The 26,535-nt window shown below is 34.3% G+C and overlaps 1 protein-coding gene across 3 annotated transcripts in view; it reads right to left on the minus strand.

Moving 5' to 3' along the window:
* fgf12b (fibroblast growth factor 12b) overlaps window positions 1-25,359 on the minus strand; it is a 46,469-nt gene extending 21,110 nt beyond the window's left edge. Inside the window, exon 1 of one of the 3 annotated variants that reach the window (XM_058744713.1) lies at window positions 8,618-9,187. In XM_058744713.1, the coding sequence (XP_058600696.1) occupies window positions 8,618-8,708 (91 nt within the window). In that variant the 5' untranslated portion in view covers window positions 8,709-9,187. Of the gene's footprint in view, window positions 1-8,617; window positions 9,188-15,332; window positions 15,746-25,035 lie in introns of those variants that run through there. The other 2 variants (XM_058744714.1, XM_058744712.1) reach the window with 2 other exon arrangements.
* Between the last annotated feature and the right edge of the window lie 1,176 nt (window positions 25,360-26,535).

A 26,535-nucleotide genomic window follows, 5' to 3' on the forward strand; every position in this document is an offset into this window, starting at 1 on the left:
ATATAAAAATATACAGAATCTTTTTTATACTTATCTTTTTTTTAATTTATTTTAATGACAAAAATTTACTAAACAAAAATGAATAATTGTATTTATTAGAATAAATAGAAAATAGAGCAAACTTTGCTGAAGTGATTGTTTTGAACAAGTATCAACTTTTAACATTTTCCTTTAATTAATGGGAGCCCTGAACATTTCTAAGATTTTGAAACAAAACAAACCACTTTTAAGATTCATTTTCCCTCAAAATGTGTAGATCCATCAATGTTCAATAAATACATGTGTTTTATTCTGTAATCATACACTACTGGGATAGTGAAAAAAAAATAATTAAAAAAAAAAAATTCCCTCAATGCATTGCATTCTGTCATTGCATGATCTGAAAATGACAGATAATGCTGCATTAGACAATCTTAAACAGAATTGCACTACCTATTGGAACAGATTTTGCCCTCATGATGCCTAAACAGTGCAGTCTAGTTAGGCAGCTCACTAGCTCTACGGTTCTATGCTGCCAGTTAGTGGTAAACATCGTGAAGCGCAGCCTTCATCACAATCCATTAAACACAGCAGTAGCAGCTCCACAAATAAACACTACAGAGAGCATGATGAATGTTTCATGTGTGTATTTGCGTGATGCAATCGTTTATTCTGAGCGCCTGCATCATTTATGAGAAAGCTCGACCGTCTTCAAACCTCTCAGCCTGCACTCACATCCACATGCAGCTTTAAAACAGCACTATCCAACAACTATATAACAACGTCTCAATGTCTCCGAACAAACGTGAACATTCACTCATACAGACTGATAAATACCAACAATGAAATTTTACTATTTGTCTCCACAGCAACCACAGAATTCTTTATTTATGTTCCATGTATAATGTAGCGCCCTTGATCTCCTACAGCACACGTACAATCATGAATAACACTTATACAGTCCTGTATGGATGCTCTTTTCATTTTTTTTGTTCTTATTTTGATTTAAAAAGACAAAGAGTGTGTGGATGAACTCCACTAGAGGGCAGTACAATACACACACATACTAAACATCCTGCTCCCGTGCTTCACTCCCAGTGATAAGGACACTGTATTTAAGTGTTTGGGGTCAGTAAGATTTTTTTCCCCAAAAGAAATTAATATTTTTATTAATCAAAGATGCATTGAATTGCTCAAAAGTGAATGTAAACACATTTATAATGGTACAAAAGTTATTTTTTATTTATTTCAAATACTTTCTATTCATCAGAGAATCTGAAAGACAAAATGTAATCACAGTTTCTACAACAATATTGTGCAGCACAACTGTTTTCAACATTGATAATAATCAGAAATGTTTCTTAAGCAGCAAATCAGCATATTAGAATGATTTCTGAAGATCATGTGACACTGAAGACTGCAGTAATGATGCTGAAAATACAGCTGCGCATCACAGAAATAAATTACATTTTAACAATACATTCACATAGATAACAGTTCTTTCAGATTGTAATGATTTTTCACATTTTTACTGTATTTTTGATCAAATAAATGCAGCCTGGGTGAGCAGAAGAGATTTCAAATGAAAATATGAAAAACTTTAACCTTCTAACCAACCCTAAACTTTCTACAAGGTAATATATTTGTATGCGTGTTTTTATACCTTAACAACCAACAATTAAACTTATAACATTTGGATTATGTGATGTTTTGAAATTTTTTGTAGAGTTACAAGTTACAAAAAAATAAATAAATAAAAATATTCACTCAGATATTGATAGTAAATGTCTCAAATGTTTTTACAGTGTATCTCAGAAGTTAGGATTAATTTAAAATAAATCAGTATCCTTTCACACCACATGATGTATTTTCTTTCAGCAAAAAGCAATGGCATTACATGATTTATTAATAAAGAAAGCTGAACTTTTAATCAGAAAATATTAATTCTTTGCTCTGGCACATTAAAAATAGCTATTTATCATATTTATGGTGAATGCAGGCAGGGTTAATAGAAGTCTTACGTCACTAACTGCGTTTAATTTTATTTATATCTTATTTTTTATTAATTTTCTATGTGCATATATCTAACAATATATTAATGTGTGATACATATAGTATTGGAAATATGAATGTAAATGTTTACCTAATATTGAATCTCAATATAAAATACGTTTAAAAAAAATAATTTAAAACGGTGCACTTCCTCTCTCTCGTTCTCATATACAGAGCAGATAGACAGTACTTTATAGAATAATAGTAAAGCATGTATTACAGCCACTCCACAGTGAACTTTACATATGCAAATGTTGAACAAACCTTCCAAACAGCCGTAAAGAAGCTGAACGCAAAAAACCCAACCCTCATTCCTAAACTCAACTTAACTAGTTATGCATTCAACACACTGAGAATGCTGCAGATTAAATGCAGCATGTGCTGATTGAATAACAACTGCTGCACTGAACTGCATATGCAAATTTCATAATGCACGGCTGACGTCACCGTCACGCAACGGCACCCCTGCAGTGACACAACAACTTTGAGGAGAGAACAGTTGCCATGGTAATGCAAAGTGTTAGGAAGTGCTGTAGCTATGGCAACACATCAATATGGGAAACGTGACTGGGTAATGCAGGTTTATTGGAGAGCGTCTGCTCGATATGACGTGTGACATGACAGAACTATTACAGCGTTCATTGCATTCAAACTGCGACTGTAAGAAAAATCAAGGTCAGGTTGCTATAAATAGCCCGATTCATTAATTATTTCTGCCGGAACATTACTGACAATGTTTCTCAAGTCTAAACGCCTAAACAAGTACACTAAAAAATGTGGAACATTGTTGCAAAATTAACCCCCCGAGACAACCGTCATGCCGTTTCCATGGCAACAGAGACACGGATTTTGTCTCAATAATGATGCAATTCATTCACAATCACACACGTAAAATATCTCAGGACTCTTTCTGACGACATTGTGTGTGATTTGTGATCTTGAGCATGCATGAGTGTGACTCTGGTTTATTTATGACACGCAGATCAGCGTTCAAATCCCTCCTTTGTGGTTCCTTGCAACATAACAGCAGCATTTTATGCTCTCATAACAGTACAAATACCAACAACCTCACAACAGCTTTCTATGTTGAATTAGATTTTAGTTTTACATTTCCCGTTTTCATTTTCATTTTAGCTAAAGGTTTAGTAATTTTGTGTTTTTGCCTTTTATTATTTTATATATATATATATATATATATATATATATATATATATATATATATATATATATATATATATATATATATATTTTTTTTTTTTTTTTTATTATTATTTTTTTAAATAGGTCTATATAGTATATTATATTTATTTTTATTTATTACCCGTTTCCCCAGAAAGTTTGCTTTGTTGAGCTATTTCGAACTGTCGAAACGAACTTCGTGAAGCAGAAAATGCTGTCAACAGCCAGAAAAAATACATATAGCCTATTGTTTAGGAATAAAATGTTGTATGAAACCAGACAAATAATATATAAACAAACTCCTCAGTAAAAACCTTCAGAATATAGATAGTAATAAAAGTGCTAAGTTTGGTATAAGTATAAGTGCTGCTAACGTGCAAAAACAAACTCATTTTGACAAACAAACCTTTAAAAATATATATTCTAATTGAAACATAGACACAAATAGACAAAGTGCAATAATAAAATCATATGAATGATATATGAACAAACCCTTTTATAAAATTCTTAGTTAGGAAAAAAATTTTAAGTTTGGTGTGTAATTGCTGCTTGAAGTGGATAAAGAAACAAAACAAAACACCCTTTATAAACTATAATTGAAATCTACAGATGCAAATAGATAAAGTGCAATAATAAAATCAAGTGAATGATATGAACAAACAACTTTATAAAAGCCTTCAGAATAAAATTGTGTATGAAAGTGCTGCCAAAATGGAGAAAAAATCATTTTCAGAAAACTGCCTTTAAAATATGTACTGTAGCCTCATTGAAACCTAGAAAAAGTGCAATAAAATAAACAAACAAAAGAATATATTGGATTTTTTTTCCCATAATTCTACAATAACAAATTATGAATAGCTCAAAATCTAAACTTGACCAGGGCATGGAAAAACAGTGTTTCACATGTAGTGTCTTGACTAAAGTTTATTCAATTTTAGTTATTTTAGTACTTAAACTAAATGAAAAGGGGGAAATGTGGACTTGGCAACTAGCTCAAATAATATAAGTAAAGTTGTTGTTTTTTTTAACTTTATGTTAGTTAACATTCATTTTAAGTAACAGAATAATATTGGTTTCAGTTAACTATAATAACCCTGCCTCACAAACAAAACTATTTTACTAAACACAGAAGTTATATTTAGTTATAGTACTGGCATGAATAATTATCTGTAGTGACGTGAGTGAGTTACAGGATCTCTCTGTGTGTGTGTGTGTGTGTGTGTGTGTGTGTGTGTGTGTGTGTGTGTGCGCGCGCAAGTAGTCTGATTATTGATTAAAAGCTGGGGCTGTTTCCAAATGCATTGTTGGAATCTGTGATCAGGCTCAGAGCCACTGGCGAGATCCCACAATGCACCTGTGGAACAATAGAGTCCAATAACAATTCTGATTTCAGTCCAATTCAATATTTAATTCCAATGAACCAGTTTCAACAGCCGGAATTTTGTCCATTAAGGAACAAACACGCCTGTGAATTTATCAGTTATTTTTTAATCAAACAATTTACATCACAGATGCGTCTCCACCCCTCAGACTATAACAATCAGAACTAGATAATAAAAAATTATGCAAATGCAATACACTGTAGAAATGTTTTACAAGAAAAAACTATTTGAGTTTTAAAATTGACAAAATTCTGAGAAAAAAAAAATTCCGAATTTTTTTTTTTAAACATAGGTAGCAACAGTTTTGTGATGTTGAATGTAACAACTTTTCAAAAAATAGAAACTGCCATGGAATTTGGTTCTATGCAACAGTTGTTTTGAATTTTGCATACGTTACTGTTGTTTCACAAGAAGATCCAGTTATGACATTTTGATTACAGATTGATCTATAACATGCATTTAGAAAATAAATTTCTAAAATCTTTCGAATGAGGTGCAAACACTTTGAATTTGTCCTAATTTTCTCAAAAAACAAAGATTTTAAAATCTTAAATCACTGTTAATCAGTGTTAACATAAATTAAATTTATACACACACAGCATCAAACACGTTTCTGTCACATTATAAAGGAAAGAAAAGAAAGGTTTCCCTGCTGTCCGTGGTGCTGAAACGTGCGTCCGGACACATTTGTGACACTGGCTGTGAAAACCCAGCTAGTAATTTTTTGGTGATTTACTATTTTCTACATAAAAATCATACTTCATAAGCTAAAGAACATTCTGTGAAAATGTAACATTGATATCTTTAATATTGACTGAGTAAGACCATGTCAAAGATTGATATCATATAGTGAAATTAAAGGGGTCATATGACGTTGCTAAAAAGAACATTATTTTGTGTATTTGGTGTAATGCAATGTATTTATGTGGTTTAAGGTTCAAAAAACACATTATTTTCCACATACTGTACATTATTGTTGCTCCTCTATGCTCCGCCTTTCTGAAACGAGTTGATTTTTACAAAGCTCATTGTTCTGAGAAGCGAGGTGTGCTCTGATTGGCCAGCTATCCAGTACGTTGTGATTGGCTGAATACCTCAAGCGTGTGACGGAAATGTTACGCCCCTTACTGTATTGTGATGCCGTGTCCCGGCGCGACGAGACTAAAACAATAAAACCCATTACAAACGAGGAATTTGTTGCATCCAGTGGGGACATAATTACTGATTATAATGGCTTATACTGTCTTTTTAAGCGTTGCGTTGCATCGCGCTGCTTAAACATTACCATGTCTGCATATGTGATCGGGGGGAACAACAAGCACTACTCTACACTGCTCAAAACTCGTGTTTGAATCGTCAGTGGCAAATTCTTTAAATATGAAAACATACTTACAGGCTGTGAGTCAGAAGCGCCAGACTGTCCTTGCAAAGTTGGAATTGCCCCCCTTTATAGAAACAGCCTTTATGCACAGCTGGCATCAGGCTAACGTTACTCTCCCAGATTCAGGAAATAGTCCTCCGTAAATTGCGCTGCACACACTCTAATATTTGGGTTGAACTGTTCTGGAACAGTGTTGTAATTACAACTTAACCACTGATTTCTAGTTGTGTCCTCTTTTGGAAGCCTACTACAGCGAGAATAATAGTTCCGCCCTCTTTCATTGCGTATACATTTGGGCGGTGTTTTGCAAATCTTCCCACACAGTGACGTAGACATGTGGGGGCGTGTTTAAATGAGCCGTTTTAGGGGGGCGTGGCAGAGTCTTAACTTTTATAAAGAATATCTCTTTGAGACTTTAGTCTTTGCAACTTTAGGGATCTTATCGATGCACAAACAGCTTGTAACACTCCAAAGAAAAAGGAAAACTTGAAAACGAATCATATGACCCCTTTAATGGTTAAAATCAAACTTTGATGCTTGTCATCTCATAATTATATTTTGAGACTTTAGCCTGGATTTCACAGAGAGGGTCACATCTGCACTACAGCAGTGATGTCAAATATCTGACTCAGAGCGGCCCTCTGTGACATGGTCATGATCTGCTCGTTCCTCGGAATAAACTAAAATAAACTGTCACCATGACAACATCTAACGAAGCTGCTTACGCTGAGGCTTTAGACTTACAGAATAGCTCAAACTCATGAGACTTATTTCTTGGGAAATTGTAAGAAAACTTTGCTTCCAAAGTATAGCCAATCAAAGATCAAACCGTTTAAGAACCCATAAGAATTGGGAACAAAATCCAATCCAGTCAAACAAACACCACACAAATCTTTGTATTGTGCTGTGGTTTTACAACACAAATTACTGCAAACGAGCAATGTATAATATTACAGTAAGTCTTGAAGAACCATCTGACATCTTCAGGTCTCTCACTGACTAGCGTTCATGAGCCAACATCAAGAAAACATAAACAAGAGCATGTGCATGACATAACATGACCAATGCTCTACAAGAGCAACACTGCTCATCTAAAGTATGCCAAAGATCACGTGGAAGAGCCTGAAGACTCTTAAAACAATGTTCTGTGGAGTTAAGACATGCCAAAGTCAACTGGTATGTCTAAGTACATATATTTTCTTTTTGATTAGCTTGATATATAGATAAAAATGTTCCAATTTTGATGTGAGTGTATGGTTGTGAGTGTGTGTTTACAAAATTATCCACAGAAGTTAGCTGTTAATAATAATAATTTATATATATATATATATATATATATATATATATATATATATATATATATATATATATATATATAAATATATAAAAAGCATTATCCCCAGAAGTTAGAAGCTAACTTCATACTACTACTACTACTAATAATAATAATAATAATAATAATAACAATAAAAACATACATATAAGTAGTTTTGTTTTTGATTAAATGTATGTTTTATAGAAAAGTTTATAAAAATAAGTTGGTTTTTTTGTTCCAATTTAGACAAAATGCTCCTTAAAGGATTTTCACAATTTTAAAATAATAATGAATACATAAATACATACATACCAGTATTTTTATTCTTTATTAGACTGATATAGAAAAATAAGACTTTTTTTGTTCCCATTTAGACAAAACCTTCCATAAAGAATGCCTAAAAGGTAAAATAATAATAATTATAATAAAATTATTATTAATAATCATAATAATAATAATAATAGTAATTAAGCATTAAAATAATAAACAAAAAATAATAATAATAAAATTAAGCATTAATATATTACTACTACTACTATTATTATAATTTTTTGGTTACACTTTATTTTAAGGTGTCATTGTTACAGTGTAATTATATTTAAGTACTGAGTAATATTAATTAACTACATGTACATACTATTAGGGTTAGGATTAAGGATACTTGCATGTAATTATGCATAATATATTGTTATTATAATAGTAAGTATGTAACATGTCATGTGTAACAGGGACGCCTTAAAATAAAGTGTTACCTTTTTTTTTCTTTTTTTTTTTGATTAGCTTGATATAGAAAAAAATAAAACGTTGTCATGTTCCCATTTAGTGTGTGTGTGAGTGTGTGTGTGTTCATACTTACAAAATTATCCACAGAAGTTAGCTAAATCTGACAAAACCTTCCTTAAATGATGTCTTAAAATAAGGTAAATAAATAAATAAATGAGCTTAATATAGAAAAATGGAGAAGTTTGTATGTTCTCATTCAGTTGTGTGTGTGTGTGTGTGTGTGTGTTCCTGGTATTTATCACGTTATGAGGATAGTAATACCAGTAAATTTTGACCTTGTGGGGACTCTTTTTTTAGGTCCCCATGAGGAAACAAGCTTATAAATCACACAGAATGAAGTTTTTTGAAAATCTAAAAATGCCTGTAGTCTCCTGTAAGGGGTAGGTTTAGGTGTAGGGTTGGTGTAGGACGATAGAATATACGGTCTGTACAGTAGAAAAACCATTACGCCTATGGAGAGTCCCCACAAGGATAGCGAAACAAGTGTGTGTGTGTGTGTGTGTGTGTGTGTGTGTGTGTGTGGTGGTTGTTCCTGCAGTGTCTCACCGGTGTCGGTGCTGTTCGGCTCGGTTCTCTGCGCACAGAGACACCGCAGCATGTGCGCTCCTTTCTGCCGGAGCAGCCGCGCAATCCTCATCGCAAAATCAGTTCACAGAGACGCCTTCATCATCATCATCATCATCATCATTATCATCGTTTCACGCGCTCCGGTTCAGTCTCCGCGCGCCGCAGACAAAAGACTTCCACGCGCTACAGCGGCACATCCTCACGGAGCTTCACACGGTAACCGACGCGAGCCGAGCCACAGTAACCGATAATCCTCCCGGTGAGCATAGTGATGAGCTAACGACCGTTATTCATCTCGCTATTCTGCGCGAGGCGCGAGGGAAGACGCTGCTGAACGCCACACTGGCGCGTAATCGTGGGCGGTGACGTCACGGGGGACTCGCTGACGTCACGTGCAGGGGCTTGATGTTGAAAGGAAAAATACATTTCTGAGAACATCTGACATATATCGTTTTTAAATTAAGCTAATTATATTCTATACGCGTAACCTTCACAGAAACGTTATTAGATTTTAATTAAGACAAGATTGGCAAATGTAGGCTATAACTCTTTTTTTTTTTTTTTTTTTTCTACCGAGGACCTTGGAATTGTTCTAAAATCAGTGTAAATAGGTTTTACAATATATGTAAGGACTTTTTTTTCTTTTTTTTTAATGTATGGCCCTTAGGAATATGTGACCCTGGACTTTTTGACAATTTTTTTAAAAATTGAGATGTATACATGAAAGCTGAATAAATAAGCTTTCCATTGATGTATGGTTTGTTAGGACAATATTTGGCTGAGATATGACTATTTGAAAATCTGAAATCTGAGGGTGCAAAAAAATCTAAATACTGACAAAATCGCCTTTGAAGTTCTTAGCAATGCATATTACTAATCAGAAATTAAGTTTTGATATATTTACGGTAACAAATTTACAAAATATCTTCATGGAACATGATCTTTACTTAATATCCTAATGATTTTTAGCTATTGCTACAAATATACCCGTGCTACTTATGACTGGTTTTGTTTTCCAGGGTCACATACAGTAAAGAAAGTGTCTATAATAAACTAATATCTAATAACTTCATATATATATATACGGGAGGCCGGGGTTAGTTGTCACATGGGCTTTATCTACAAGGTGTTGAATCAAAAGTCCAGTTATCCAAATGCTTGCTTTCTCTTGCAGTGATTTGCATGTTGGTTTCAAACTTCTAGATAAATTAGAACATTATGTGCTTTGATCCTAAAACTAAGCATTTAAATATCATCTCACCAAGACATATTATTCGGTATACAGAGTGATGACTTATGTGAGTATCTGTCATAAAGATATCAGTGATTTACATTATAAGCATCAGAATTTCATCATATAAATATCAGCATCTGCACCAAAATGCATATTTTTGCTCAGCTTGAGTCTCTGAGTAAAACTGAGCTGTTTTTACTCCGTATTCACCATATCAGACTATAATAGCCATAAAAGCATGACATAGCAAATATGATACAAACACGTATGCATTTTTGTTTTTGTTTTTGTCTAAAGGTTCAATAAACTGTTCCATTTAAAAAAATAATACTTTTTTCAGACTATTATTTAATATTTCATGCTTTAAATGGTTAAAATGGAGTTCTAGCACTCTTTCAGATCATAGAAAGCATGCAATTTATGACTATATTTGGCAGACGTCGCTGGATTCAAGGTGTAGGCTAACTGAAGAAACCAACACACAATCTTTCACTGACTGACAGCTTCTACATTCTAGTCCAACACGAATCCCCATCTGTGATTTTGGTGTCTTTATAATGCTGTGTTAGGTGTTTGGGCTGATGTCTGCAGAGGTGAGGATGCTTTGAGACACGTGGGGGCAGCAGAACCCAGCAGAAACCCCTCGCGCCCACCAGCATGTGACGCAGCACACCGGCTCTCCTGTGATGTGCGTGGGTGATCGTGGATCCACCGCTATTCCCTGATTTCATCAGAATACACCACAGTTATGTTGCATGATTAAAAATTCACTGCTGTTACAGTACATTAGGCAAATGTGTCAGATAAAAAATGATAAAAATTTAGATTTTACATTTATATTTTTCATTTAAGCCTATTTTAGGATCATTAAGGCTTAATTTTGTCATGTTTAAGGCTTATTTTCTTACAGTACAATAAAACTTGAATAATCTTTCTTTATTAAAATCAGCATAAATTAAATGCCGTGCAAACGATGTTGCATAAACACTTTACAAGTAAATTAATATATCATTTGTTTTACATTTCATGTTAGACGTGAGGGAAAATGTGAATAAAATTGAAATCCAAACATTTCGATTTTAAGATGCATCAATACTTTACTAATTTTAATATTTTAATTAAAGAATTTAGGTTTAAAAGATTTATATTCAAAGTTTCTTTCACATTTTTAAAACCATAAATGTATGAAATTGCACTTTCCATTTAAATTTTCATATAAGATTTTATATTTTAATCCTATTTTAGGAGCATTAAGATTTTATTTATTTATTTATAGTAAAATAAAAAAATAGTTTTGTTTTTTTAAATTAAAATCAGCACAAATTAAATGCAGTACAAATATGACAATGGTGCATAAATACTTTGCAAGTAAAATAATATCTCATTTGTTTCACATTTCAAGTGAGAAAATTCAGATTTTCATTTAAGATTTTTAGGTTTAAGAGATTCATATTTATTCATTTATTTTGACAGATTTTACCTTAAATATTCGGTTTCATTTTATGAATACAGCACAAACCATTTCTGTATCTTGTCTACAGGCGCATACAAAGCGTGTAATGTGAAAAGTCTTATATAAAGCATTTTCTCGCTCTCGGCTTCATTTACAAGGTGATGAAATATTTGTGTCTGGGCTGAAATGAGAAAACACAGCTGGACACATAATCACGCACAAAATAATAACCTGCTGAGTGATAAGATGAAAGATAAGTGTACACTGCCCTCTGTTTCACTACAATATCAAGTTACGGAGCAACGCATCAACATGGAAGAGTTCTGTTTCCTTCAGGACTATAAAACAAAAAAATAATAAATAAATGCAGCCAATTTTAGGACCATTAAGTTTTTTTTTTTTCATGTTTAAGGTTTATTTTCTTACAGTAAAACATTGCTGAAAATGTCCTCACCTTCGGGCCATCCAAGATGTAGATGAGTTTGTTTCTTCATCAGATTTGGAGAAATGTAGCATTGCATCAGTGTCTCAGCAATGGATGCTCTGCAGTGAATGGGTGCCGTCAGAATGAGAGTCCAAACAGCTGATAAAAACATCACAATAATCCACACCACTCCAGTCCATCAGTTAAAGGAACACTCCACTTTTTTTGGAAATAGGCTCATTCTCCAACTCCCCCAGAGTTAATAAGTTGAGTTTTACCGTTTTTGAATCCATTCAGCCGATCTCCGGGTCTGGCGATAGCACTTTTAGCATAGCTTAGCATAGATCATTGAATCCTATTAGACCAGTAGCATCGCGTTCAAAAATGACCAAAGAGTTTCGATAGTTTTCCTATTGATAACTTGACTCTTCTGTAGTTATATCGTGTACTAAGACCGGCGGAAAATGAAAAGTTGCGATTTTCTAGTCCGATTTTGCTAGGAACTATACTCCCAGTCCGGCGTAATAATCAAGGAACTTTGCTGCCGTAACATGGCCGCAGCAGGCGCAGTGATATTACATGGCGCCTGAAAGTAGTCCCCAGCCATGTATCTGGTTATAATATAGCTGGGGACTACTTTCAGGCGCCGCGTATCACTGCGCCTGCTGCCGCGTCAAAGTTCCTTGATTATTACGCCGGAATGAGAGTATAGTTCTAATCATATCGGCCTAGAAAATCGCAACTTTTCATTTTCCGCCGGTCTTAGTACACGATATAACTACAGAAGAGTAAAGTTTTAAATAGGAAAACTATCGAAACTCTTGGTCATTTTTGAACGCGATGCTACTGGTCTAATAGGATTCAATGATCTATGCTGTTATGCTAAAGTGCTATCGCCAGATCCGGAGATCGGCTGAATGGATTCAAAACGGTAAAACTCAACTTATTAACTCTGGGGGAGTTGGAGAATGAGCCTATTTCCAAAAAAAGTGGAGTGTTCCTTTAACATCTGGAGAAGACAAAAGCTGAAACAAATCCATCAAGATGTTTTTAACGTCAAACTGTTGCTTCCAGCTAAAATACGAGTCCATAATCCATAATAACACTTCCTCCGGTGAAAAAGTCCATCTCCTGTTGTCCATCTCCATCCAGATACATATTTGTTTAGAGCTGTTTTGGACTGGAAACGGTGCTTGATCTGTGCAGATTTCTCTCCTGATTCACACCAGAACACTTTTTCATTGGAGGAAGCAATGTTAAGGATAGAGACTCATATTTAGCCAAAGCAACAGTTTGGATTTAAAAGCACCTTAATGATGGACTGAATGTGCAGCTTTTGTCTTCTCCAGATGTTAACTGATGGACTGGAGTGCTGTGGATTATTGTGATGTTTTTATCAGCTGTTTGGACTTTCATTCTGACGGCACCCATTCACTGCAGAGCATCCATTGCTGAGACACTGATGCAATGCTACATTTCTCCAAATCTGATGAAGAAACAAACTCATCTACATCTTGTTTGGCCTGAGGGTGCAGCACATTTTCAGCACATTTTCAAGGTAAGCTTTAATGTCTGTGTGCAAAAATATGATTTTTAATTCTTTCTTTTGATTTTGTGGTGAAATATGACACGTTCTTGACTAGTTTTGTGAGATTAATTTCAGACCTGTGCAAGTTCATACTCTAAAAACTGAAGCACGGACAGAAAGAGTGAGGAGGATCAACAGAAAGAGATAAAGAATGGTGTGAGAAACTGGAGAGTGGAATTGATATTTATTAGAGTATTTTTATACAGTGTTGAGCTTCTTTTACTGCTGCCATCTGCAGAGAGAGCAACACACACGCTCGTGCTAATCTACACAAACACACTCAAATCCCCTCTTCATCATCATCGCCATCATTATTTCGGTCTATTGTTTTCATGTCTACCGTACTGGATCTGAGACGCACATGAACTAACAGAACGACACGTTCAGTCCGGCACGCAGTCAGACAAATAATAACACGGGCATCCACACCAATATAATGCCATCACTGCTAAAAATGACAGTAATGATGTACCAATTTGACACTTCACAGAGCTTTTTGTCAAATGTGACATGAACCGCTCTAATTCCAGGCACAGTCAGTGACCCCAGTGCACTCTGGGAGCTTGTTAATTTAGCACAAGGGTGAGTGTAAAGCTGAACTCTCAGCAACCCTGAAACTAAACTTGCTTTGCCTTCAGCAGAAGCTTTCATGCAAAAAATATATAACAATGATTGATAGATGCAACAATATATAGAACGATAGATAGAATGACAGAACGATAGATAGATAGAACGATAGATGGATGGATAGATAGATAGATAGATAGATAGATAGATAGACAGATAGATAGATAGATCGATAGATAGAATGACAGAACGATAGATAGAATGACAGAACGATAGATAGATCGATAGATATACGGATAAATGGATAGATGGACAGATGTATAGATAGAACGATAGAATGATAGATAGATTAACCACTAGACTCTTCCAAGACTTCACAGCATCAGCTCAGAACACCTCAATCACTTGCAGAATGTGACAGTGTGCCGTGATATTAATAACTGTAACTTTAATTAAACACCAAAGAACTCATTGACCAGCAGTTCTGCAGCAAACAAACTTCAGATTTAACGACTCTTTCACCAGACGCTTCACTAATTAGTTCATCAACATTTAACAACAACATGAAACAGCACTCACATTCCACAACACATTAAACACCCTTAATGGGACTCGAAGGTTTGGGGCTGATAAAGTCTCTTTTGCTTACTAAGCCTGCATTTATTTGATCAAAAATACAGTAAAAATTGTGCAATATTATTACACTTTAAAAAAAACTGTTTTCTATGTGAATATATAATAAAATGTAATTTATTTCTGTGATGCGCAGCTGTATTTTCAGCATCATTACTGCAGTCTTCAGTGTCACATGATCTTCAGAAATCATTCTAATATTCTTATTTGCTGCTCAAGAAACATTTCTGATTATTATCAATGTTGAAAACAGTTGTGCTGCACAATATTTTGCGGAAACCGTGATGCATTTAATTTTTCAGGATTCACAGATGAATAGAAAGTTCAAAATAACAGCATTTATTTGAAACAGAAATCTTCTGTAACATTATAAATGTCTTTCCTGTCACTTTTGATCAGTATAATGCGTCCTTCATGAATAAAAGTATGAAATTAATTTTTTTTTTTTAAATGACAGACCCCAAAGTTCCAAATTTCTGAGAGAAGCAGAATATTAAACAGTAAGTAGTGTGGGTGGAACATTACATTATCCAGCAGGATTTGATTAGACTGGGATCATAAGGCTGTGATATTATTGATTAATATTATTCCTCTACACCCACACAGCGATAATTACATCAGCAGAAAATAAAATCATTTCAGAGGCAGAGAAAGTTTGATGAAAGATAATAAAAGACAAACTTCTCAGGAAGAACATGCACTGAAATCGTTGTAAACAGCATCAGAAAAGGACAAAGTCATTACGGTCAGTCAGTCTGACACTAATGCAGCTCTAAAGACTTCAGAGAGACTGACCGGGTTCAGTGCTGACGGTCTTCACCGGGCCTTCCTCCTCATCCTCATCCTCTCCTTTACTGCCGTGAGACAGCAGCCGGCGGAACAGACTACAGTAACGCGTCATGGCCTCTCAAACACACGTCAGTGTGTGTGTGTGTGTGTAAACAGTGTGTTTAAAACTGCCAGACCTGTAAATATGTGTCTGATCTATCAAAATGTGTCTCGAAGTCTCTCCCTGTGTCTCGCTCTGTATGTAAAACAGTGTCATCGAGTGAGTGACTGTCTGTGCGCCCCTGATATTTGCCTGTGCAAATGTGTGTGTGTAAGAGGGGTGTGTCTGTCTGTAATAGAGATGTGTGTGTGTGTGTGGTTCAGAATGCAACACTAATGCACTGCTTAATGCTCAATGCTCTTACTTGCTTGAAATAAATACTATATACTGCTTATTACTGAAAAAATGGCGTAGAAACAATCTTAGGGAATAGCTGTTAAAAATATCAGAAATAATTACAAAGAAATGCCAAGCAACATATTGAATTAAAAGTGAAATTTTGAAGAAAAAAATTTCTAATCTAATTTTGTGTAATGTCTGAATCTTCGGTCATTTTCTGGGTGAATCTTACAAAACATTAAATGTCATATTTTCTGAAAAATTATTTTGCATAATAAAATGCACTTTTTATTTATTATTTTCGATTCATTATTAATACTTATTAAAATCAGCAAAACGTAAATGCATGACAATGGTTTATAAATACTTTGCAAGTAAAATAACATCATTATTTGCTTAACATTTCATTTGAGAAATTTAAGGTGAAATGTGATTATAGATTAAAATTGAAATTTTGTTTAGAAATGTCTGAACTTTCTGGCACTTTCTGGGTAAATCTTACAAAACTTTAAAATCTCAAAATTTAAGAAAATTATTATTTGCATAAAAATGCAGCCTACTTGAAGTTGTTTTTTTGTTGTTTTTTATGATTTTAAATGTATTTGTAAAATTTTAAATCAGCATAAATTAAAATGCAGAACAAAAATAATATTGCATAATAAAAAAAAATCATTTTATTTCAGGGTATTATTTTTAAAATGTACTAACTTATTAAAGTCAGTATAAATTAAATGCAGCACAAATATGATGATGGTGTATAAAATAATATATCATCTTTTGTTTCACATTTTATGTGAGGGAAAATGTGATTAAAGAATAAAATATAAATTTTTGAGCATCAAAAAATGAGTTATTAAGAAGGAGATGTTAACATCTCGTCCTGTTTATTCTCTCGCATGCATCACACTGGAAGTGAAAAGTCAAATCGAGTGGATTGCATGATAGATATAGTGCACTCTGCTTGTGTACGAGACATTTTCTGTGTATTTTGTGCACAGTATGCATACTGTATAAATAGTAAGAGTAGTATGCGTGTATGTTATTGTGAACACAGCCAATGTCTCATGCGTGCATCATTAGTCCTGTGTGTTTTTATTATGACAAGCTGATCTTTTATAAATGTCATGTGCATCTGAGGTGTCTCTATATTGGTGTCTGTAGCTACCTTTAACACACAAGGACACTTGTCTCAAACCACGATCTATCAAACGTAATTAAGAAAGTCTGTAAGAAACACCGGCGTGAGAAACGGGATCTGTGCGTCCCGCATGCGTAATAGAGCCACAGGCGTCTATTCTGAGAGCGTAAGTTGGTGTTACTGAGAGGGAGAGCTATTTATAATGCTGTTTACAGACTCAAAGTGCTGTGCAGGAGGATTCTTCATCACACACACATATGGACAGAGAGCTTGACTGCACAAGAAGGGCAGGGTTAATCGCAGCTGTAAACGTGTGTGTTTGCGGGTGAATGTGTGTCGTCATGGAACACAGTTTGTAATTGCGTCTGTGTGCAAAATCAAACTGCTAATGCTAGTTTGTGCTGTTGTTGCCCAGCAGGGGGCTCTACAATACTTGAAATACAAGAAATAAACAAGAAACGATACAAGAATACAAGTACAATACAAGAAAAAAACTACATATGTTTCAGTTTATGGGACCTTTTGAGTCACAAATTATTATTTTGGACCTAGGTTGCTTCAGTAAGCATTTACCTTAAACTATTACTAACAATATCAAAGTTATTCTTGTTTCCTTTATAAAAATCAGTAAAGATTTGAGAACAAAAAAGAAATGTGAAGCACCAGCTGAAGGTGCACGTTTATACAGTTATACTTAAAGACCTTTTTCTTGATAATAAAAACTCGAAATTATCAAATAGACGACAAAAGACAGGTTTAGAGGCCTTAAAATTATGTATCAAATATGATACAGTTTATAGGGTTAATAAAGACAAATTGTATTATTATTTTGTGTTACTGTTTTTAAAAAAAATTATGCAAAATTGTTTTCAAAAAATTTGACATTTAATGATTTGTAAGATTCACTCAGAAAGTGGCAGAAAGTTCAGACATTTCTACACAAAATTGGATTATAAATGTGATGACAATGAATCAAACTCAACAAAGTACTGTGTAAAATATTTATTGTTGCATACTGCACACACTGTAAAAAAATTTAAAAATAAATAAAATTCTAAGTTGAATGATTATTGGAGTAAGTTTTACAAGAAAATACTATTTCAGTCTTTCTACTTCAAAATTTTACGATTAATTCAATGTGTAATTTGCCGTAAGTATTTGTGAAATTTACTAGCAATTTCCGAGTGAAAATTGTTTTTATCGTTAAAATAAAAAAGAAATGCATCTACACATCCATTGTTTTTCCAGTGTACAGATTTCTTGCAAATTTTCTATTAGTAAAATTATTGATCCATCATTTTTGTAGTCATATGTACTGTACACTAAAAAAAAAAACTAAGAAATTGCTAGTAAATTGCAGAAACAATTACAATGAACAGCAAGTGACACACTGAATTAAATATGAAGCATTTTCTTGCAAAGAGTACTCCAATAAACTTCCAAGTAATTTTTCACAGCGTAGTTTTATAGGACGCTACGCTATATTATGTTTCTGAAAGTTACAAAACCGAGATATCTGAGATATAGTTTTCAGTTGCATATAGACCTCAACACTTGACAGACAAACCTCAAGAACAGTGACATTCAACAAATCAATGAAAAATGTCATGAGCTCATCACAACACAACAAATATTTAACAATAATGACAAAACAGCAAAAACAGCCAAACAATAATCCTACAACAGCAACCGCATAAATTATTCATGCTGCAATGAATTTAGTGGCTGAATGAGGCATTTTGCATCGAATCAACAAACTAATTCTGAAGACAAAAATCTTAATGCAGCATTTATTAGGGTTTTTTTTTACATTGTGGAGTTTTCTATCCATTCCCATTCATCTGAATGCCTTCAGAAGCACGAGACCTGCATGCTGCCATGCTATCGAGCAGCTTTCTTCAGAAATATTACACTCCTTGGTCTCGATCTCAAGCAGGATCATTCTGGGACACAAGGCATGTAACACAACACTACAGGACAGGTTTATAGCAACACTGTGTCCTTACCAACTTTAAGTGTCAACTAGCTTTACTGTCCTCGCTGAGAGTGAAAACTATGCTGCACATAGCGACTCAATCGCAGCCAATCAGAACATATCTGAAGTTCAATATTTGATTTTTGACCAATGATATTCCAGAGCTGCTTGTTTTTCTGTGCATCATTAGTCGAGGTTAAATAAAAACTCAGCTTAAGAAGGAAGAGATGTGAGGTTTTCTCACACACAAGCAGGGTTTGAATGACATGCCGTGCTGTTTGAACATCAGCAGATCAGACGAAGCAACCTGACACAGTTTACGCTGCAGATTTTGGCGGCTGGTAACCTGACAGCAGACTGACCCCCGTAAACTGATCCGATTACTGCAATCAAACACATCTTCCCAGGAATATTACTTGCATATACGATATGCAACATGCAATGAATACATATTTATGAGCACAAATTAATCTGCGAGTTGGCAATTAAATGAGTAATTTGAGTTCAAGCCAACTGCTGATAACGCTACAGATAAAAAGAGACATTGCAATGCTAACATTATTTTGTAATAAGTTACGGATTATAAAATCATTTGCACTGGAATACACATTTGAAAAAGTCTCATGTATGTCGGTTATTTTTGTGTTGTACTATTTACTATATTCCAAGCAGTATTGTTTTAGAGTTATTTATATATATATTATAGTATTTATTAATATTATGAATGATATTTTATTTTTATATTTATATTTTCTTTCTTAATTATTTTGCTTTTGATGTTTTTATTCATTTTTAATATTTCTATATAGCTTATATTATTATACAAGTATATAAATATACTTATATAATAAGTATGTATACAAATATGTATTATTATATTTCATTTTTAATTCCATTTTAGTACTTCAGCTTTAACTTCACTAATTTCAGTTAGTTGCCAAGGCAACATTTCTAATTTTCTGTTACTTTTTTTAAACTAATATTCTTACATTTTATTTTATTTTATTTCAGCCTTATTTCAACTGAAAATTATGTTTAATAATTACAATTTTAGATTTCGTTAAAAAATTACAACACTAACACCAAATGGCCTGAATGTTCAAGAAATGAACTTCCTTTCCAGTCAGTTTTGGTGGAATAAACAACCTAAAGTGGTTTGCCATTCTTCTTTTTATTGCCCAAATAAAAAAGGCATATAGCAATTTGAAAAGCTACTGAATCAAATAATAATAAAAAAGAAAAGCAATGAATCATGGATCAAATCAATTCACTGTCAACTAAAAGATTTACGGTCCTAAACTCCAGGATGCTTTCCTGACTAATGATTGGACAATGCAGTACAATACATGCATACAAACCACACATACAGTGTGACAAATAAAACTTCCCTTTCATGTGACATATATATATATATATGTCACCCTGGACCACAAAACCAGTCTTAAGTCGCTGGGGTATATTTGTAGCAATAGCCAAAAATACACTGTATGGGTCAAAATTATAGACTTTTGTAAAAAATCATTAGGATATTAAGTAAAGATCATATTCCATGAAGATATTTTGTAAATTTACTACTGTAAATATATCAAAACTTCATTTTTGATTAGTAATATGCATTGCCAAGAACTTCATTTGGACAACTTTAAAGATGATTTTCTCAATATTTAGATTTATTTGCACCCTCAGATTCCAGATTTTCAAATCGTTGTATCTCAGCCAAATATTGTCCGATCCTAACAAACCATACATCAATGGAAAGATTATTTATTCAGCTTTCAGAAGATGTATAAATCTCAATTTCGTAAAAATTGACACTTAAGACTGGTTTTGTGGTCCAGGGTCACATATACATATATATATATGTGTGTGTGTTCATGTTGAGTTGTGTAAAGCCTGTGTTGTTTAAGTTTTATTGATGAGAAATGTCACTGTGTTCGTGAACTCTATTTCTCTATATGTATATTTTGTGTGTGTGTGTGTGTGTGTGTGTGTGTGTGTGCACGCGTGCACATTTTTGTGACATATGAGAACACAAATTTGTATAATGACATGGGTATGACATTGGTATTACAAGGAGAAGGTGACTTATGAGGACATTACCCCATGTCCCCATATTTCAAAAGGCTTATAAATTATACAGAATTAGTTTTTTTGAGAAAGTAAAAATGCCTGTAGTTTCCTGTAAGGGGTAGGTTTAGTGCAGGGTGATAGAATATACGGTCTGTACAGTAGAAAAAAACCATTACGCCTATGGAGAGTCCCTAGAAGGATAGCTGACCAGACATGTGTGTGTGTGTGTGAGGAACAGGTCAAAGGTGAAACTGGTCATATGGACAAGCCTAAATCAAACACACTTCCATCTAACCAAGGTCAGGAGGCCACAACAAACACAAATCAATGATTTCAGTAACAACACAAAGAAAAATAAAGAACACAATGATATGAATGTTAAGAGAGATTCAGAAAATCACTCCATTTTCTGTGTGTATTAGTACTTACATATGATAGATAGATAGATAGATGGCAGAAATCCTTAAGTTGACAAAAGACAGTTCACACTAATGATACACAGATAGAGATGTCCATCAGAAATCATTTTGACATGCTCTTGATACACGTTTCATTTTAACAATATGATGTTTTTACTGCGTGTGTCTCTGATGCACCTACAGCAGCAAATCATTTTCTCTCACTGTATACCGCCACCTGCTGATAGACTCATGCAAACACACTGTACAACACCAACACTGTCTAAAATGAGCCATCTCTTATATACACTACCATTCAAAACAATATTTTTTTTTTACAGAAATTAATACTTGTATCCATCAAGGATGCATTAAATTGATTAAAAGTGACAGTAAAGACATGCATAATGTTAGAAAAGATTTCCATCTCAAATAAATGCAGTTCTTCTGAACTTTCTATTCATCTGTGAATCCTGAAAAATAAATTGCATCTCAGTTTCTGCAAAAATATGAAGCTGCACAACTGTTTTAATAATAATACTACATATTTCTCGAGCAGCAAATCAGCATATTAGAATGATTTCTGAAGGATCACGTGACACTGAAGACTGGAGTAATGATGCTGAAAATACAGCTGTGCATCACAGAAATTACAAAATTATGTTTTAAAAAAATTACTGTTTTCTGTTTCAATGCATTTTCAAATGACATTATAAAATATATTGAAACAGAAAACAGCTATTTGAAATTGTAATAATATTTCACAATATTACTGCTTTTTTTGTGTGTAAACTGTCGTATTGAATGCTAGTGTATATATTACACACTGCACCTTTAAAATCCCTGAGAGATGGTAAACAAAGTACTCTCAGGTGACCCGCCATTTCCCAGCATTCACCTGTTCTAGAATGAACAGCCATCACTGGCACAGCAGCACAAGTTATCCTGCACATACCCATATAAAGCCTCCGTTTAGATCATTATTGTCTTGCTTAGCCACGATTTCTGACTATAAATAAAGTCTGATCCACTTCTGAGCTTACTTTGATCAAGAGCCACCACAATCTGACTAACACTTAAAGTTTGTCTGACATAGCGGATATATAGTTTACTTACTACTAAGTGCATCAAACAACAGATTTCATGTGGTGACGCTGGTTCTGGGAACTCGTCTTGTTTAAGTAGGCGTTTCTGGCTGGAATAAACTGCGATGTGGACCAGACTTATTTATCAAGTCCAAGTCTCAGACTACCTAAATATAACATTCACCCGCCGACCTTAAATGCAGCCAAAGCACAATAAAGAACAATTCAGAATGCAAAAGAATATATTGACATTGATTTTCTCCTCCAGTGTTTTGCTTTGTTGTCTCGCCTTCTGACAGTACAAGCCAAAATCAATCGCTAGTATCACCCAACTAACTATCAGTTTACAAACACACAGATCAACATGTACAATCACCATCGAACCTTCTTCTCAATGCACTGCTAAGGATATATGTTCGTGTTATAGATGGTGGCCTCACAAGGTATTCAGAACCATTTTTGGTTCCTCAAAGAACCTTTCAGTGAACAGTTGTTAAAAAAGAGCCATTTTTTTGTCTTGTGTGAACATTTTTAATAATCCAAAGAACATTTTTCTACTATAAAGAGCCTTTTGTCCTTAAAGAACCTTTAACATCCATGGAATCTTTCCGTTCCACAAAAGGTTCTTCAGATTATTAAAACGTCTTCAGCATTATAAAAATGTTTTTTTTTTTAAGAACTGATCCCTTTAAGGTTCTTTGGGGATCCAAAAATAGTTGTTGCATCACTGCTAAACCCCCCTTTTTTTTTATAAGTGTTATGGATGTTCTTCATGGAATCATAGATGCCATTAAGAGAAAAAAATTGTTTTTAAGAGTGTAGCTTACTTCCTTGTTCAAAATCAAATAAGATGATAGAATACAGCAACTCTTGAAATCATGTTTGTTCATGTTTGGTCATAACTAACCACATACATCCACAAAAAAAAAAAATCAATGCCACACCAACTAACTAATTTGCAAATTAAATGCAAAGAGTCAGTTTGAGTAAAAACGCTGCAGCATTTGTTTGAACGCTTGATATTTCGGATCTACTGTAATTATAGACTTTCAAGCATTTTTGAGTGTGACTTTTGTTAAAAATTTAGGTGAATGGAACACAGAAACAAATTTGTGTTCATGCACTTGCATGGACAACTTGCTTACTATTTCACGAGTTAATTGATTTAAAAAGTAAATTCTGAGAAAAGATCCTGCAGCATTTGTTTGAATGCATGATCATTTGCTTCTAATTATAGACATTCAACCATTTTTAGTGTGATTTAGACGCATTGCAAAAGGGGGAACCATTTTGGGTTCTCTAAAGAAACTTTCAGTGATCAGCTCTTAGAAAAAAACATTTTTTTCCTTGGTGTAGAACAATTTGAAGAACGTTCTTCCACTACAAAAAGCCTTTATCGTGCAATGGAAAGCTTCCATGGATGTTAAAGGTTCTTCATGGAACCATCGATGCCAATAAAGAGCCTGCTTTTATGAGTGCTTTGCACTAAAAAAAATAAAGGTGGATAGAATTTAGGCAGCAATGCACTTTGAGGAATAACTTGCCATCACTGCCACACAAATGAACTGATTTGAAAATTCAATGCAAAACATTAGTTCTGAAAAAAGATCAGCAGCATTTGTTTGCATGCTTCATATTTTGCATCTAATTATTACATATTCAGCATTTTTTTGGCATGACTTGCAATTTTAAGAGTGTAAAACCCATTCTGGGTTCCACAAAGAACCTTTCAGCGATCAGTTCTCATAAGAACCATTTTCCTTGGTGAAGAACAATTGTAAAAAAAACTTTTTCCATTATAAAGAGCCTTTGGTGCAATGGAAACTTCCAAAGGTTCCTCGCAAAACCATATAGGCGCCAATAAAGAAGATTTTTGAGCGCCTATATAGGTTTTGGGGGCGCTGTATTTACAGCACATACGAACAGCTACATATATCAGATTCAGACTGACCCAAATCCATTCATTAGTGCTGGATACTGGGCCATAAACACAGCAACATCACACACTCAGGTGCTGTAACTGGACTGAGGGTCATGCACTATAGGGCACATGTGAAATATCCATATATTTCCTCTGAACGTTCGGGTGCAGTAAAGTGAAAGCGCTACCCGTCCTGAATGCTGATGACTGCATGGATGAACATCAACATATGCCATCTGTACTTCTTCTAAAATCAATAAACTGGTGTAAACGGATAAAAAACAATCAGCTACACACCCAAAAACATGTTGTATGATGCAGATAGGTGTCTTAACATGTGACGGAACTCGATGTATCGACAGCTCGCTGCCCCACACACACACACACACACACACACACACAGGACTGTGATGAATGTGATGTGTGGAGGACCACCCTTCCCTGGCCGAACCCCATGCCAGAGGCATTTCTGCTGCATCAGGATGTTTTAACACAACGTCTGCATATGAACACACACACATATACACACACACACACACACACACACACACACACACATATATACGCCTGACATCTGATGAGCATCACATATGAACACACACACACACCCCACCCCAGACCCCGTCAGGACAGCAGACCTGAGTACCGCAGTCTATACACACACACACACACACACACACACACTTACACTCATGTACATACGCACACATAGCCCTGTCGGTGAAATGACGTCAGTCGCTCACCGGCGCTCTTGTCTTTGCTCTCCATCTCCCGTTGCGCTGCTGTCGGTCACGGAGGATGAGGATGCCGATGATGAAGACACGTTGCTCGCTGCTTGGCGTCGGTTCCTGGCTCGCGCTGCAGCGCAAGGGCGCGACTCTCACGTGAGAGCAGCTGTCAGTCACTTCACGCGCTGTCCGGTGCTGATGCGGCGGCGGAATCGCGGGCGTGGCGGTGTTTGTTGATGCTGGAGCGCGTGAGTGTGCGTGTGTCTGACCGGGGCTCGTTCCGCGCGCCGTTAACGGAAGCTGCCGCAGCTCCGCCGCTTTCAGACACACGGGCGTGACGTCACCGCAGGTGTCATGTGACACCTCATAAAAGAGTCCCGATGTGATCCTCTGATCAACCTTACCATGGTACAAATGGTATTGGATTGTATTAACATGGTAGGCTACTCTGATATATTAATATTAATTACAAATATTTTAAGAATATCAAGAATATTTTAAGATTTTTTATTATGGGTGTAGGCCTATATTTTTTATTTTCCATGAGAATGCATAAAAAAATTACATTCAAATAACAATACATACAAGTATACCTATTTGTAGTATTAAATAATTGTATTATTATTATTATATACTTATAGTAATTTTAATACAATGAAATATAAAGCAAAAGTATAAAATAAATAAAAGTATAATAAAATATATATTATAATAAATATAAATATTTGTATAGCACCAAATATAAGAAATAAGCAAATAAAACTTAATCTAAATATTTTATAAAATAAGTAAATAAGAAATCAAATCAGCCTACAGAAGAAAAAAAAAACTGGGTTAAAACAGTTCAATTTCTCAGATATTCGTAAATGCAATTCTGTAAAATTAGGTTTTTAAACCACATTTAAAAGGATGCATTTACATTTAGTCAATTAGCAGACGCTTGTATCCAAAGCGACTAACAAATGAGGACAATAGAAGCAATCAAAACCAACAAAAGAGCAATGATACGCAAGTGATATAACAAGTCTCAGTTCGCTTAACGCAGTACACGTACCAAGGTGTGTTTGTTTTGTTGTTTTTGTTTTTTTATTATATAATAAATACAAAGAAAACAGATAGAATAGAAAAAGAATAGAGCAAGCTAGTGTTAGAGGCCTTGATTATGGCATTATAGGCATTTGATTATGATTGATGATTGCCATTCAGTCTGGTCTTCAAATACAACCATACCATAGTAAATTACAAATACATTTATTTATTTATTTATCTATTTATTTATAGTTAAAAGGCTGATAGGTGAAAATTAGCTTTTTGAAACTCTGAAGAACACTGTAAAAAAAAATATTTTAAAAACATAGACGTTCTTTTTGTAAAAAAATGGCAGCTGTGGTTGCCGGAATTCTACCGTTTACGGTAGCAACATTTTAGGTTTTACAATTTTAACTTAAATTTACAGTTAAATACCGTAATTTCATTAACTGATATAATGTTAATATACCGACCTATTGAAGTACT

Source organism: Onychostoma macrolepis, chromosome 15, assembly GCF_012432095.1.
Source record: "Onychostoma macrolepis isolate SWU-2019 chromosome 15, ASM1243209v1, whole genome shotgun sequence".
In the NCBI taxonomy this organism is placed as follows: domain Eukaryota; kingdom Metazoa; phylum Chordata; class Actinopteri; order Cypriniformes; family Cyprinidae; genus Onychostoma; species Onychostoma macrolepis.